General features: G+C 45.6%; 1 protein-coding gene across 2 annotated transcripts in view; it reads right to left on the minus strand.

Annotated features, from left to right (window-relative positions):
* The window catches only part of BRF1 (BRF1 general transcription factor IIIB subunit), a 236,285-nt gene extending 219,813 nt beyond the window's left edge, over window positions 1-16,472 (minus strand). For both annotated transcript variants that reach the window (XM_084629960.1, XM_084629961.1), the window contains exon 1: window positions 16,099-16,472. In XM_084629960.1, the coding sequence (XP_084486086.1) occupies window positions 16,099-16,285 (187 nt within the window). In that variant the 5' untranslated portion in view covers window positions 16,286-16,472. The remainder of the gene's footprint in view (window positions 1-16,098) is intronic.
* Window positions 16,473-16,759: the final 287 nt, after the last annotated feature.

The following is a 16,759-nucleotide window of genomic DNA, read 5'->3' on the forward strand; positions in this document are numbered from 1 at the left end:
TGCAGAAGAGAAGAATGAGGGGGGATTTGATAGCTGCTTTCAACTACCTGAAAGGGGGTTCCAAAGAGGATGGCTCTAGACTGTTCTCAATGGTAGCAGATGACAGAACGAGGAGTAATGGTCTCAAGTTGCAGTGGGGGAGGTTTAGATTGGATATTAGGAAAAACTTTTTCACTAAGAGGGTGGTGAAACACTGGAATGCGTTACCTAGGGAGGTGTAGAATCTCCTTCCTTAGAGGTTTTTAAGGTCAGGCTTGACAAAGCCCTGGCTGGGATGATTTAACTGGGAATTGGTCATGCTTCGAGCAGGGGGTTGGACTAGATGACCTTCTGGAGTCCCTTCCAACCCTGATATTCTATGATTCTATGATTCTAACACATGGCCAGCACTGTATGTTTATGAAAGAAAACACTACTAAAAATTAGAAAAAAGGCTGTATTTTAATATCCTTTTCTCTGCAGATGCAGAATAAAACTTGTAAAGAATACAGAATGTACCAAATCAACTGTGCCATAATCCAGGGTTTTTACTAACTAGACTGGGAGATTTAATTTTAAAAAATTAATGAGCTTTCCATTTAAGTTAGACCATGAAACCCAAAAGCAGTGTAGGTCAATGTTCCATTGCAATTCATGTGTGCAACAGCATAGGATTTAATAGTTTGACTGCACAGAAATCTTTAATCAAAGTCTACAAAGTCTATAAATGAAAGTCTTCTGTTATATTCTCCCATCAGCCGATTTTAACAGACAAGCGAACAGATCTTCACACACCATAATCTACTAAAATGCTTACGTGAATAAACTCAGCAGAGACACGTTTTCCAGTCTAGAGCCTTCTAGCTGCACCCCACCCTCAAAAAAATCAGCTCACTTTCAAAAGAGGGATGTGCCCACTTTCCACAACGTTTCAGTCTGAATATCATACAAAAATCAATGTGGACCTAACACAATGTAAAGGATTCAGCATTTTCATAGCTGCCAACAATATAGTCTGCAGTATTTCAAGCAAGCATTTGTTGCTATCACAAAGATAGCACATACAGGAAGATGCGCTGCCAGGAAGAATCATCCACTAAGTCTGATGCAAGATTGCCACCTTGAGGAATCCAGGAGATAAGCATAAGGGGGGAAAGTTACTGTTCATAAATTTCTAAAACTTGAATTTTTCACTTATGTCCCAGACAGATACCTCCATACCATAAAAATAAATAGCGTCTTCGTTCTCCCCTACTATCACCACCATTATATTTATGGATGAATTTGGTACTCGGGAAAGTGAAAAACTAAAGCCAGGCAAAATATTGGCATGTGTTCAAGCTGCCCAATAAGAGTCTGCCAATCCAGTAGGGTTGCCAACTTTCTAATCGCACAAAACCAAAAACCCCTTCCCCGAGGCCTTGCCCCCGCTCACTCCATCCTCCCTCCCTCCGTCACTTGCTCTCCCCCACCCTCACTCACTTTCACCGAGCTGGGGCAGGGGATTGGGGTGCAGGAAGGGGGTATAGGCTCTGGGCTGGGGGTGTGGGCTCTGGGTGGAGCCAGAAATAAGGGGTTTGGGGTGCAGGAGGGAGCTCCAGACTGGGGCCAAGGGGTTCAGAGTGGGGGAGAGGGTGCAGACTCCGGTTAAGGGTGCAGGCTCTGGGGTGAGGATAAGGGGTTTGGGGTGAAGGGGGGAGCTCCGGGCTGGGACAGGGGGTTGGAGTATAGGGGGGGCTCCAAGAGGGAGTTTGGTGCAGGAAGGGAATCCAGGCTTGGGCAGGGGGTTGTGGTGCAGGAGGCGGCTCAGGCAGGGAGTTAGGGTGCAGGGTCCCAGTGGCGCTTACCGCGCTGTACGTTCCCAGGAAGCGGCCACCAAGTCCCTGCAGCCCCACGGCGCATGGGTGGCCAGGGGGGCTCTGCATGCTGCCCTCGCACCCACAGGTGCTGCCCCTGCAGCTCCCATTGGTTGTGGTTCCTGGCCAACTGGAGCTGTGGAGACAGCATTTGGGGTGGGGGCAGCACATGGAGCCTCCCTGGCTGCACATGCGCCTAGGGTCCACAAGGATCTGGCGGCTGCTTCTGTGACCCACAGGGAGCTACGGCAGGCAGAGAACCTGCCTTAGCCCCAGACCCCAACTGTGCCCAGGCTTTTACGGCTCAGTCAGCAGTACCGACCGGAGCTGCCAGGGTCCCTTTTTGACCAGGTGTTCCAGTCAAAAACCAGACACCTGGTAACTCTACAATCCAGTACAGTCCTAACCCACATCTCCCTCTGTTTTGGAACCTTAACTATGGCCTCACCTCTCTTATGGATCAAAGTTAACATTTTATGGTGTCAGTCTGTGTACTAGCCTTTCACCTCTGGAGATCCGGATCACAAAGAAGAGCAATTTTGGTAGCACTATCCTTGTACACAATTTTGCACATCAGGTAAAATAAAAATAAAAAAGCTGAAAAGAGCCAGTAGAATCTACTCAAAAAGTGTCCAAGACTGCACTAGGAGCAAGTGAGAGGTCAGGATTGAGGTGCATTGGGAGATCATTGTGGGAAAACTTGAGAACAATTAATGGCTCAAATCAATAACCTAGATTCTTGACTTCTATAAACATAGTAACACAATACATAAGAAACCTTTAGCAACATTTGTGAGGTAATTTGCCATGGACAAAAATAAAGTTAATATCAATACAAAAAAAATAAATTGGTTAGTCTCTAAGGTGCCACAAGTACTCCTTTTCTTAATACGAAACATTTTATTCTGCCAATTATAATTGTCTCAGTAGTGAGCAATGTACTTCTGCATTTTGCCTACTTATCATGGTGGATAAAAATTGTGATTTTTTTTTAAGATAGAAGAGTTTTATTTAAATTATTTTTTCATTTAAAGCAGATTATTAATTTGCATATGGCTAGTTCTTTACTTTCCTCCTATTTTCTAGTCTTAAATTGCTAAAATGGATTTTTTATGTATTTCTTTAATTAGTTTTCTAGTTGTTAGAATTTCAGATTTTACACACGGACAACTTCTACTAAGAAGTTTCGCACTTAAAATGATTTTCTATCCCAAAATAAAAAAGTCCAAGGCATAAGTAACTTTTCAGGCTACAATTTTTGAAATTTTTTTGCATAAAAAGTTCACAACTTTGTTAATCTATTGAAAGTCTAAATAACCTCACACTGTTTAACACTAAATCCGTTTTGTTTTGATTATATGCCACTAAATTTTTAATTAAAAAAATCATTTTAGTCCCTGATGCTGCAGGCACTTCTGCACATTATAGTCCTACTGAAGTCAATGGAATGACTCATAGCTTCCAAGGCCAGAAGGGACCACGGGGATCATCTATGACCTCCCCTGTATAACAGACACCAAAGAAATAATTCCCCCAAATAATTCCTGTTTAAACTAGAGCACATCTTTTAGAAAAACATCCAGTTCTGATTTTAAAATTGCCAGTGATAGAGAATCAACCATGACCCTTGGCAAATGGTTCCAATTGTTAACTAACCTCACTGTTAAAAATTTACACATTTCCAGTGTGAATTTCTCTAGCTTCATCTTCCAGCCATTAGATCTTGTTATACCTCTCTCTCCAAGACTGAAGAGAGACCTTTATCAAATATTTGATCCTCATTGACTGATCAAGTTGCCCATAAACCTTCTTTTTTGTTAAGCTAAATAGATATCTCGAATCTCTCACTGTAAGGCTCTTCTCTGAATCCTCTCCATTTTATCAATATCCTTCTTGAATTGCAGGCACCAGAACTGAACGCAGTATTCCAGCAGTGGTAGTACCAGTGCCAAACACAAAGATAAAATAACTTTTCTACTCCTACTCGAGATTCCCATTTATGCATCCAAGGATCACATTAGGCTCTTTGGTCACACAGTTGCACTAGGAGCTCATGTTCAGCTGATTATCTACCACAACACTCCAAATCTTTTTCAGAGTTACTTCTTCACAGGATAGAGTCCCTCATCCTATAAGTATGGTCTACATTCTTTGTTCCTAATGTACAGTATGTACATTTATATTTGGTCATATTAAAACACAGATTTTGTTTGCTTATGCCCAGCCCACAAAGCAATCCGATTGCTCTGTAGCAGTGACCTATCCTCTTCATTATGTCCTCCACCAATTTTTGGTCATCTGCAAACTTTAACAGTGATGGTTTTATGTTTTCTTCCATATCATTAATAAAATATTAAATAGAGTAGGGCCAAGAACCAATCATTCCACGACCCAACTAGAAACACCTTGTTAATTTTTATTCAATTTTTTTAATCAAAATATTGTGTGACAGTAAATCAAACAGCTTACAGAAGGTGAAATATACTTAGAATGCACTTATCTTTATCAACCAAAGTTATAAACTCCCCAATCATGTGAATAAAGTTACATACTTGCAGGATAAGAGCCTTAATTTTTCAATATATTCCCCCTAAAAGCACTTGTGTAAAATTCAAATAAGATGCCCTACCACTAGTGGCCTTTTTTAAAAAAATGTATTCATAATTTAGTTCATTTTCGTTCTTTTAATGTAAAATTGCCATAGCACGAACTTTCAAATTAGCTTTTACAAATCTTCAACCTGATTTAAATGATTTTTAATCATGTTTTAAATCGCTCTACCCTGTTGACTAATATAGATGTATCACATTATCAATGTGTATTACTGATATTGCACATATTAATATGCATTAAGAACACATCTACATGACATTATATTGTGCGTGTATATATTTCTAGAAGTTACATGGCCTGAATTGGCCTATGAGTTTCTATAATCCTGTTCGCCAATGGTGAGTATCCCATAACACTTTGCGAAGCTAAAGTCAGTCAGCCTTGCCATTAGAAGATAGGAACCTTGTCAAAGGCAAAATGCATTAATCTTCTGTAGCAGCAAAGGAGGTAGCTGCACAGACCAGTACCTGGAATGCTAGTACCTGAAACAAAGATAAGGTAGGTACTGAACAACTAAGGAATAGGTACAAACTAGTGGGTGGGATTATAGTGACATGTAAAGAATTTTATAACTCTGTGTTCTAAGTGGGCAGCCTAGCAAGGTTGAAGAGCCTTGCCTGTCTTCAGCATTCTGGTTTCTTTAAAAGAAACCCCCACTTTTAGCAGAAAAACTTACAATGGATGAAGGCAACTGATAGGGAGTTTGGCTGTCGGAGGAGGCTGATTTCGCCAGCCATTGGGGTATTTTATAGGAATTGGGATATCGTCCACAGCAGCCTTTAATAGCCCCAAAACAGAAGGGGTTTTTTTGGTGGTGGGGGAGCTGTTCAGTGGCAATGTCCAGGTGGGAAGCCAACCTCTGCCTCTTCAAGCTACTGGGAAATGGAAGCATGTGGGGATTTCTACCAAGGTGCTGTTTCCTGGACAGCATATACAGACTCCATCTTTTGGATCAGTGGCTAGCAGGTTTCTGATAAAACTGAAACCTCCTCCACCCCTACACCAACCTTCTCTGGCTGACGGAATTGAAGAGGAGCATTCACCTGCTCTTCTTCCCTCCCATCCTGTGACACACAGGCCCACACATGGCTCACCACTCTGTGTCAGCAACTCTTGCCAGGTCTGACATACTCACTACACCACACACACTGGTGTCACGATATTTATTTAAACAATGACATGTAATACATCATTTGGTCATTAATGTCCCCATGAAATGTTTGTAACAACTCTAAGTGAAATTAGGGATATTCTCTGACATTGTGTCCTGGTCACTGTGAACAGACAAAGGTAACAAAACAGGTTTCTTCTATATAAAGGGAAAAGAGACTATGGCAGATGTCCTGTTCAGGAGAAAGGGCTCTGACCTGCTGCCTCCGGGTCAGCCAGTGGCTCAACCTCCAGCAGCTTAATAAGGGGAGGTATGATCCTAAAAGCATCCCAGTGCCAGACAGCAAGGGGCTCCTTGGACCAGGTAATGAGTTTCAGTTGGCCTGACCAATTCCGTGTACCCCAACTCACTATGGTTACAATCGGTATCTAAACAGTGTCATGTAACATCATAAGAAAACTAATAATTCACTAATCATTAATATTTTTGTGTGCTATGTGTACGCAATGTGTACTAAAAGTTATGGATATATGCTGGAATGACGACTAAAATGTGTTTAAGCCAGGCACATCGGGGGGTTGGTAAAAGAGTCTGCCCTAGACAAAGGAATGTGTATTTGCTTCTCTGACCTGACCAGCGCAGTTGTCAGGCAGAGAAAATGAAGGTCCACTTACATATTAGGTGAACAAACTATCAAGCTAACGAACAGGAGGTGACAGCTTCCAGCAAGGAAGAGTAACTTTTTCTGGGCTATGAAGACAGAGGGGCTGAACCTCAACTGATAAGCAATTCAATCAACTGAATGCATACAATATTACTGTATTATAAGTTTATCGAGTGAGATATTTTATAAAAGCCTTTGACAAACTGGTAATTAATATCATAAAATGAATGTATTAACGCTATATAAGGAATTATGGATACTCATTAATATTACACTTTATGGTCTGTGTCCATACAAAGGAAGAACAGGTCTCTTCCAAACAGAAGGGAATGTCATAGCTATTTACCTGTCTTCTATGTAAATTAAGCACGGTAGAATCAAAACAATGGAAGCCTCATTTACATACAGGTGGATGGGAAGACCATAGAAGGGAAAAACAGCATGAGGTCATCCTGCCTCTTGAAACAAGGTCATAGAACTTTGAAAGATATAAGCAAAGACAGAAACCATCTTTGGCATCCATTGCTAGACAGACACAAGGGAAGGAAACTCCTGCAAGCTGAGAAAGATGGCTCCTTCAACTAAGGGGGGACTGAAGTCTCTGGAAACTGAATATAGGTGAGAAACTTGCTCAGGCAACGATCTTTCACCTAGGAAGACAAGGGAAACCAGCCCCCTGTGCTTCTGGGGAATGTCTTGACTGAGAAAAAGTCAGCCATGCCTGGAAAGAAGAAAGACTGGTAGAAATCTAACTAGAACAAAGACAGTAGCTTGTTAAGTCTCAGCCACTGGAGAGCATATTTTGTTTTGTTTTACTAGTAACTCTATCTTCTTTCCTTATACTTGAGCTCACTTAATCCTATCTATATTTTGTTAATAAATTTGTTTTGTTTTTACTGTAAACCAAACTCAGTGCTGCATTTGAACGGAAGGGTGTATTTCCCCCAGTTAAGTTAATAACCTGTAATGTGCTTCTGTCTCCTTAAGGAGCAATAAACCTTATTATTTCTCTAAGTGGTTCAGGTGAGGGCTGGACACTTCAGGGCACACAGTTTTGGGGAAATTCAGGACAGGGAGCATGTTGCTGGCTGTAATCAAGGTGGAAGACAGAAAGGGGCTGCAGACAGGCTGCTGGGGTCAGAGCTGCTTATGCAGGGCTGTCTAGCACACAGACACTCAGGGCATGACCTGCATGCGAGCAACAGCAGCAAAGCATTTTAAGGAACTCAGGGTTCAACCAAGTTCTATAAAAGCTTTATAGGGGCTTGAAAAATTCACTCACTTGGAGTCAAAACAACATTGACTACAGATAATATGGGAAGTTTCAAAAGTCACCCCCCATGTGAATGCAATGACAAGAAGCTACAGAGATCACTCTACCTTTGGTTAGTTGATGAAAGACTGAAATGGCTGCCAAATGCACCTGGATGGAGTTAATCTTTAAATTACACTCAGCTAGGTAAAGAAGATATTCAAGTAGTTTTTATGCAGGGCAAGCAATAGGGTCTTCTTGGACCCTATCGCATGACATGACAATCACACAGAATTGTGTATCTTTCCGAAAGATGGCTTCCGGGATGTCAGAAGAACATGACACACCTGCTCAGACACACCATGTCAGGCAACCTGTCCAGGACAGGATGCTCTGGTCTCAGATCACATCTAGAACCAGAGACTCTCAGCCTGATGAGATTAACCTTGGCCGTTTGCAACAGAATGGAGAACCACAATTATGTGCTAGCAAGGAGCTATTAGGACCATCTAATCTTTCTTTCTCCAGAGCCTTGCCAGGATCTTTGCTACCAAAAGGACTGGAAGAAAAGGACATAACAGCTTCTTTTTCAAGGAATGGAAAGGCATCCCTAGCAGTCTTTTCTCAGTACCAGGAACAGAAAACCAGTAGCTGCTTGTCAGGTGAGTGGTGAAAATACCTACCTCTAGTGCTTCCACTGTAGGAAGAGCTAATCTGTGACTCCCTGATCACAGATCACTCATAAGAATCTATTACGGATTAATTTAGTCTGCAATCACATTCCCCTCTTCTACCAAGTCCATGGCAACTAAGAATATTGTTTTCACTATTGCTATTGGACAGACCTCATGTCCATTCCCACAGGGCTTCCCAACAGAGGAAGTATGACCTGATGCCTCCCTGCTTATTTATATAAACAGTGGCCTCTTTGTTTGTTTGTTTGAACTACCTCTGGGGAAGATTTGGTAGACCACATTACAATATGTTGCAGATGCAAACCATCATCTGACTGCATCTCTGCATTGCAGCTCAGAATGTTGGGGCACAAAGGTCTAGCCAGTCTTCCCTCTGATCACAATTGCCTCCACCACCAAGCTCTTGTTGGGAAGACTCACTCTTAGCCAGTGGCAACCTCAGTGGAAGATGTATTTTTTTTTTCTTGATCACCTTCAAGACAAGGGCAGCTGCATGAAGGGTCTGCCACATTTCCCTCAGCTCCCCCAAAATAGGGTGCAAGAACACAGCAACTTTAGTACCCAGGACATGGACACCTTTCAATTTGACTCCACTGCATTCCTGGACTGGTTTAAAATTCAAGATTGGTCGAAGCAATTGAACTGCCTCTGTAAAAAACTGGGGAAAGTAGGGTCCTTCTCTGCAGAGTCATTGCCTTGGTGCTTCTTTCTAGTAGAAAAATACTGGAGCATTAGAAAAGTCCTACAACTCACTCAAATCCAAATAACAGTTTTTACCAGCCCCATTCTCAGCATTACCACAATCAAGTGTTTGCAACGGTCTAAACAAAGGGTTCTCACAACAAAATTTTTGGTGACCTCAGAGTGAGACCACCAACCCTTGCTGGTGGCCGTTCTGACAATTTTTTTCTAAAATACTTAATTAACTTTAGGAAAAACAAATACACATATACAGGTCCAAATCATTGCCATTTATGTATGTCTGGAGGTTATTTCAGAGTCAAAAATAATGGACAGTTGCCTCTATTCTTTACTGGACCTAAACACAATAGAAACACAAATAAGGTGCTTTGCATGTTTTGCTTTTTTGGTTGATTTTTTTTTTCCAGACTTGCTAGTTGGTAAGTCTGCTACTGTGAAAACTGATAGTTGTTAATATCACTTTTCACAGTAGAATTACTCAGCCCTGGCATGCTGGGAGACAAAGTAAGCCATGGATGGGAAGGTGGGCAGGGAGGATGGGGGGCTGGGTGGAGGAGGCAGCGGGGTTTGGAGTGATGGTGAGAGATGAGCCTGGGGTCCAACTGCACAGCTGGAGGAGGCAGTGGGGTCAACGGCGATTTGCGGGGGTGAGCCCAGGGCCAGAACCTAAAGCCCTGCAGCTGGGGGATAAAGCCCACTGCCACACAGCCAGGGCCTGCCACCCACCACCCTAGAGCTGAAGCCCTAGCCCCACTGCCCCTGGTAAGGTGGAGAACTCACACTGGTTGCCTGCTCCTACAGTGTTTGTGGCTTCAGAAGTGCGTAGAGACCAGCCCCTGGCGCTGCACCCCACACCCCCAATCACCTGTGGTATGTGGCCATGGTGGCCGCATGTGAGAAACGCTGGTCTAAGCAATGGTGGAGCATAAGTACTCTGGGAAACACTGACACTGGATATGCAACAGTGCTCAGTGCCAGAGGCGTCAGTGTATCTATCACACGCATCTCTAGCCTCAACACTTACTATCAGGCTCAAACATTGATCGTGACAGTGCACCTATGCCATGAGATCTCAACAGCTGACAGGGAAAAAAGAATGCGTCAAAGCTGATGCTTCGGCAGCCTCAGAGAACCACAGTAATAAAGCCAGGTTAACTATATGTCGATATCAAGAATCAGAGGATCCTTCTCCACTTTGAGCATATAAATGTAGGATGGTCAGATCCATAATTGTGTCCTTCATATGTACAGTACAGACCCATTTACGCGCGGTCGCGCCATGCCTCCCAGTGCTACCTATTTAACACACGAGGCTCGTTAACATGCATCTTTACCACCGACGGGGGGCGGGGAAGGGGCAGCAACGTTAAAGCGCTGCCCCGGCAGCGCTTTAAGGACGGTCCTTTGCTGCGGCAGCACTTTAACATTGCTGCCCCTTCCCCCACCCTGCCCCATCGGCAACCTAAGCGGTAGGGACACCAACGTGGGAGGCAAAAAGGGCAGGGACGTTAAAGCCATGGCAGCGCTTTAAGGATGGTCCTTTGCCGCGGCAGCGCTGGACCACCGACAGGGGGGAGCAGCAACATTAAAGCGCTGCCATGGCAAAGGACCCTGAAGCACTTTAAGTTCCCTGCCCCTTTTGCCTCTGCTTGGCGGCAGGACAAAGGGAGCAGCTGCCCCGGCGATTTAAAAGGGCCCAGGGCTCCGGACTCCGCTACCACAGCAGCGGCATCCAGAGCCCCGAGCCCTTTAAATCACCACAGAAACCCCGGGCGGCGCAGACCAGGCGGCCTGGAAGGGCTGGCTGGGGGATGCTGACCCCAACCCTGCCCCTTCCACCCAAGGCCCCACCCTTCCGGGGGCCAGAGCCGCCTCTGCCCCCGTAAGTGTCCTGAATTACTTTCACCCCGGTGTAGTAATAATAATGTTTTTATTAGATTAGATATTTGAATTTATATTCTTGCAAAGCACTGTTAACAGATAGGCCTGCAGTATTTGGGACGTTGTGACTACATACGTAATCCTAGATAATTATACATGTATACATAGATTATCTTAAGATATTTCAGCATGGCCCTCTTAACCCGCGGTCCGTTAACACACGGTCGTGAGGGCTTGGTGCCCAACATCCGCACGTAAACAGGTCTGTACTGCAGCTTCATGAAATAAAGGGCTTCAAAACATGCACTTTGGGGTACTGCTAGCTCGTTCTCTCAATGTTTCCCACCTCCCCTCTTATTCATTATTTCTTTCAGATTGATACAAAAAGAAAAGGGGACATCTATCCCAAGCTCTAGCACCCTAACACAAGTTACAAGAAAACTAGCAGCCTTCTCCCCAACAGAACTCAACTACATTTGAAACACCAAATTTCCTAAACCCATGCAAATCTAATCACCACCACGACCAGCTTCCTGATGAACCAGAGCTCTCTGACTTCAAGCACCAAGTCCCTGAATGCATCATGGAGCTGGTGTGTGGCACAGCTCTCGGCTTCACTGGCCAGGTCTATACTGACACACTGGCACCAAGTCAGAGGGATCAGCATTCGTAGCTGACACATAATTTCGCTTTAAGGGTTTACCCTTGGAAGCATTCTGCACCAACCTCATGCCAGACTTAGGCCAAATCTACACTATAAACTTACACTGATATAACCACATCACTCAGGGGTGTGAAAAATCCACAGCTCGGAGCAATGCAGTTATACCAACCTAACTGCCAGTGTAGACAGCAGTGTCGATGGGAGGGCTTCTCTCGTCAACACAGCTACCACCTTTCGCAGAAGTGGACTGACTATGCCAATGGCAAGGCTTGCCTGTCTGCACAGTAGGGTCTTCACTGAAGCACTGCAGCATTTTAAGCGTAGACTTGCCCTTAAAAGGAGTAAGATTGAGATAACATTTGCAGATGTATCCAGCAGCCCTGCAGATCATGGTCAACTCCAAGGCAGACAATGTAACAAATACCACCACACAGGTGGCTGGGAACACATTACCTTGACTCAATGCTCTCTATACTGGTTCCCCACTGAACAGAGTCCAGTTCACGTTTGCTGTGTTGATCCTGAAAGCCCTGAATGGAGTTAGAGCTAACTATCTGAGTTCATGGTCCTCTCTGTGTCTGTGGCCATGACCTCCCACATGTGCAATACACCAGTGGAAAAAAGAAACCTGTTAATCAATAAGGCATACAATAAATCCTTATCACCAGTGTTATCAAGAGGGAAATACCTGTGATGTGTTAAGTATGAAGACAAAGCACCTGATATGACAGGTGTGCCGAAAGTGCCCTAAATGATATTTGACAGTGCAAGGATTCAGATTCAAAATTTTAAAAATCTCATAACCGCCAGAGACAATTTTCATAAGAGGCAGACCAAGACTATGGAACTCAGTGCCAGTGAAATGACTACTAAGGCTACGTCTACACTAAGCACCATACAGCAGCACAGCTGTACCGCTGCAACAGTGCTGCTGTAAGGTCTCCTGTAAGAACTCTCCCGCTGGCACAATTAAACCACCCCCAACAAACGTCAGTAGCTATGCCAGCAGGAGACACTTCTGCCAACAGAGCTATCCACACCAGGGCTTTTGTTGGTGAAACTTATGTCGGTCAGGGAAGTGTTTCTTCACATCCCGACCAACAAAAGTTTTGCCGATAAAAGTTCTTGTGTAGACAAAGCCTTAAGTTTGCTAAATTTGGAGCTTAAATGCAAAACCCACCTCTTCCACAATGCTTCCCCACAATAATACCCCTCACTTTCATAAGTATATAAAAAAAATTAAGGCCTAGCCTGTGTCTTGCTGGTTGGGAAGGAAGAAATAGTTGCCATGTTCAGTCATGGGAGGCCTCTGGTACTACAGTGATGTAAGAACAAAGACACGGTCATCTTGACGTAGGTGGCTGGGGGAAGCAAGCCATGTGCTCACTAATGTCGTACAATTTTATTCAATTCTTTAATTTATTCTTTTAATCTTTTATGGTTCTGGCTCTATAGTCAGAACTCAAGTCAAAGTTACACTGACTTCCAGGAGAGTTGGGACAAGTGGGGATTGCAGCCCTGAGCCCCAATTTTCAGCTGGGGTGATGTAAATCCTTCCCATCAGATCCTGAGACCAGAATCATCAGAAAAAGGATCTAGACAGTAACCAGTTCTTCCCTGTAAGACTATCAGATCCAGACAGTCCACCACTCATCTCCCAACACGACACATGCAGTTGTTCCTACAAGGCTATTTCCAGCCATCCCAAGGAGGGAGAGCAGGAGGGCAAGAAGCAACCAGCGATAGAGCATCACAGGCTCTGAGATTTACCATTTATTTGGGGGGTAAGCAGGTAGCTTTGTCTAGTTAATGTTTTTGACATTTTGCTGACATTAGAATGAAATCATATATCTGATTTTCTTCTTTCAGGTGTCTGGAAACTGCTGTGAGACAGTTCCTTGAAAAACGTGCAAACATCAGCAATTTAAGTAATATTATGTTCTTCTTCCATGTTTCTCCTTTAGAGTTGAGACCAGCACAGCAAATGTCTCAACTACGCTTAGCCCTGAAAGAACAGGGGGCGGGAAATGTTCTCAGCAGACCTAAGACGAAGGAAAGGCCTCTACTGCTCTCAAACCTGATAAAAGGGGGAAGAAAACAGTAACATGCTGACCAATATTGTCTCACTGTTTCTTTGTAGTCCAATCTCTCTGTTTCCAACCGTCTTATACTTAGATTGTAAGTATACAAAGTAAGCCTCTTGGGGGCAGGGACTTGCTGTGTTTGTACAACGCCAAGCACACTGGAGGTCCTGGCCCATGACTGGGGTTCCTAGGTGCTATGGTAATAAAAGTAAATAATAATAAAATAGGGAGAAACCATAATAAGTTGGACCAGTTCAGCTAGAGTGGCACAAAAGATTTCATCCCAAGTGCTGGAGCCAATCATCATGGGGTCATGCTGGGAAAGTACTGCACGCAGACAGGGTGTTCCACTCAAGTTTGCAGCCAATGCCTTTCCATCTAACATAGACAGGGCCTACTTGCCTGACCTAAAGCACTTTTTTAATAAAATTTAGTTATAACACCAATCCATTCCAAACTATGTTATAACATGGCCAGGTGGGCCACAAACACTTTACAGTGCTTGTTAGACTTGTTTTTTATACTGTAAATGGGACATTAAGTGTGTAGAGAATGGACTGGCTAACAGTAACACAGGCACTTAGGGCTAAATCCACAAAAGGCCTTAGGCATTGAAACACTCAGTGTTGCAACGCCCAATTTTTAGGTACCCTTGCCACTCAGTGGAATCCACAGCCCTAAGTTAGGTGCCTAAACTCCTTATAAAACGCATATGGGGAATTAGGCACTTAAAAATGTAATCCATCAAAACCAGCAAACTAAGCGGGTAGGCGCCAAGGCTAGCCAGTACGAAATGCCATGAATACAGGTTGGCCTAAGCCGGGCTCCTCAAAAGGTACTTAGGTGACTAAGTCCGGGCTGGAGGGAACCACTTCCCTCCACTCAGGATGCACAGTTGTGAATGCTCTCCTGGAATTAGGTGCTATTATTAGCCCATGGGTTAGGGCACTTACCTAGGATGTGGGAGGCCTAGGTTCAATTCTCCCCTCTCCCTCATGTGGAGCAGCGATATGAACCTGGCTCTTCCAGGAGACTGCCTTAACCATTGGGCTATGGGGTATTCTGGGACAGGTCTCTCAATTTCTCCTACCCAAGCTGCACCATTCTGTTTAAATATTCACTGAGACAGAATGAGAATGACTCTATGGTCCAGTGGTTAGGGCAATCTCCTGGGACAGGGAGATCCAAGTTCAAATCCCTTCTCCACATCAGGCAGGGGGACTAAACTCTCTCTCATCCTGGGTGACTGCCCTTAACTAATGGTCTAAAAATGTAAAGGGGAGGACACACCCCTCCTTCCATTTTGTGTGGGTGTAGGAATGCTCTGAGAATGCCTATCGGACAGATGCTTAAACTGAGGGCTGTGTGCGCGCTCACTTTTGGAAACTTTGGGTGCATCTTCACAGCATAGTTAGCTCAAGTTATCTGCATCATCTGACCTTCAAACGTAAGCTAACAGTTGTAGTGAAGACAAACCCCTAGGCACCTATGAAACTTTAAAAGAGGAAATGTAGGAAGCTACAGAGTTAGGTGGCAGTTGAGCTGGGGTTTTGAGAAGCTCAGTGGCACTTGAACTCTCAGTTAGGTTCGTATGTCCTTTTGTGCATCTAGCCCAGGTATTCTCAAACTGGGAGTCGTGAGCTGTCAACCTCCATCCCAAACCCTGCTTTGCTTCCAGCATTTATAATGGTGTTAAAAATATTTAAAAGTGTTTTTAATTTATAATGGGGGGGGTGTCACACTCAGAGGCTTGCTACGTGAAAGGGGTCAGCAGTAAAAAAGTTTGAGAGCCACTGATCCAGCCCTTAGACCCCCAAATCCTGCATCTGAATCTGTACGGACACAGGGGTCTGCCCACACGGCTCCAACTGCAGGATCGGTATCTTTGTTTGCATCACTGCTTGATAAAATATTTGAAAGTCATCCTTCAGTCATACCAACAGACGGCTGGAAAACAAAGACTGGAGAAGAGAGATATTCACTTCTCTCCATCTGCTCAAGAGTTCCCCAGCCCAAGTTTTACTCTTGAAAGTAACAGCACAAAACAGAGGAATCAATTTCTCACCCAATACAAACCAGACGCCAACGATGGCATCCGACGATTTAGACCACTGTGGGGTGGTGTCACTTGGAGAATTCAGACACAATTACTAAGTGAGCTATAGCTCACGAAATCTTATGCTCAAATAAATTGGTTTGTCTCTAAGGTGCCACGAGTCCTCCTTTTCTTTTTGCGAATACAGACTAACACGGCTGCTCCTCTGAAACCTAAATTACGGACCTGTTCACCTGTCAAAAACCTATGTCAGATGCCTGTTGTGCCAGACAACCAGCGCTCCCCTGCATGCTGTCCCTACAGCAGTGTGTTGAGGCGGGGGAAGCCGTGCTGGACGACACCCCCAGGCCGGTGGGAGTGAATGGGGAGGGCTGCCCCACCACTTTACGGAAAGCATTGCCCGTCCCTGCGCGGCCCCCAGCCGGGACCAGCAGAGAAACCCTGGAGCGCCCGGCCATAGAGAGACGTGGGGCGCCTCGCCTGACCCCCCCCCCCGACACACACACACACACACACACACCGCCCCCCTTCCCACGCTCACCGTCCAAGGACACGAACTGCCCCACGGCCGAGGAGCCGCCGCCGCTGTTCTCCACGAACTGCACCTCGGAGACGATGATGTTGTCCTCGAGCACCGAGCCGCAGCCCGTACACACCGCGTCCCCCCGCGCCGCGTCCACCTCGATCTCCGAGCCGCCGCACACGGCGCACACCCGCCCGCCCGGCATGGTGCCTCTGCCCGCGCGCCGCCTCTCGCGCTAGCTCGCCTCGCGCGCTGCCGCCGCCCCAACCGTCTCCTCCACCTCCCCGGGCCGGGCGCCGCTGAGCGTCCGACCCCTCTCTGGCCGCTGCACCGGTCAGCGCACGGGGCAGGCCTCGCCCGGGCCGGCTGGGGGAGGAGCCCAACGCTCCCAGAGCCCGGGCCCCACTCCTCTCGCGAGAGCTCGCCAGATACTCGCCCCCCTCCCCCAGGTACCTCCGCCTACAGTCACCGCCCACAGCCTTCCGTCACTCTCTCCCCAAGCACCGGCTCCTCGCGCTGCACAACCGTCACCGCCCCGAGCCCCGCAACCTCCCCAATACCACCCACAACTCCTCAGCCCGTCACTGCCCAGAGCCCCCCTACAGCTCCCCCATAGCGCTCCAGCCCGTCACTGCCCCGAGCCCCCCAACGTCCCCAATACCACCCACAACTCCTCAGC

This window comes from Lepidochelys olivacea (genome assembly GCF_965140295.1).
Source record: "Lepidochelys olivacea isolate rLepOli2 genome assembly, chromosome: 6".
Classification (NCBI taxonomy): Eukaryota; Metazoa; Chordata; order Testudines; family Cheloniidae; genus Lepidochelys; species Lepidochelys olivacea.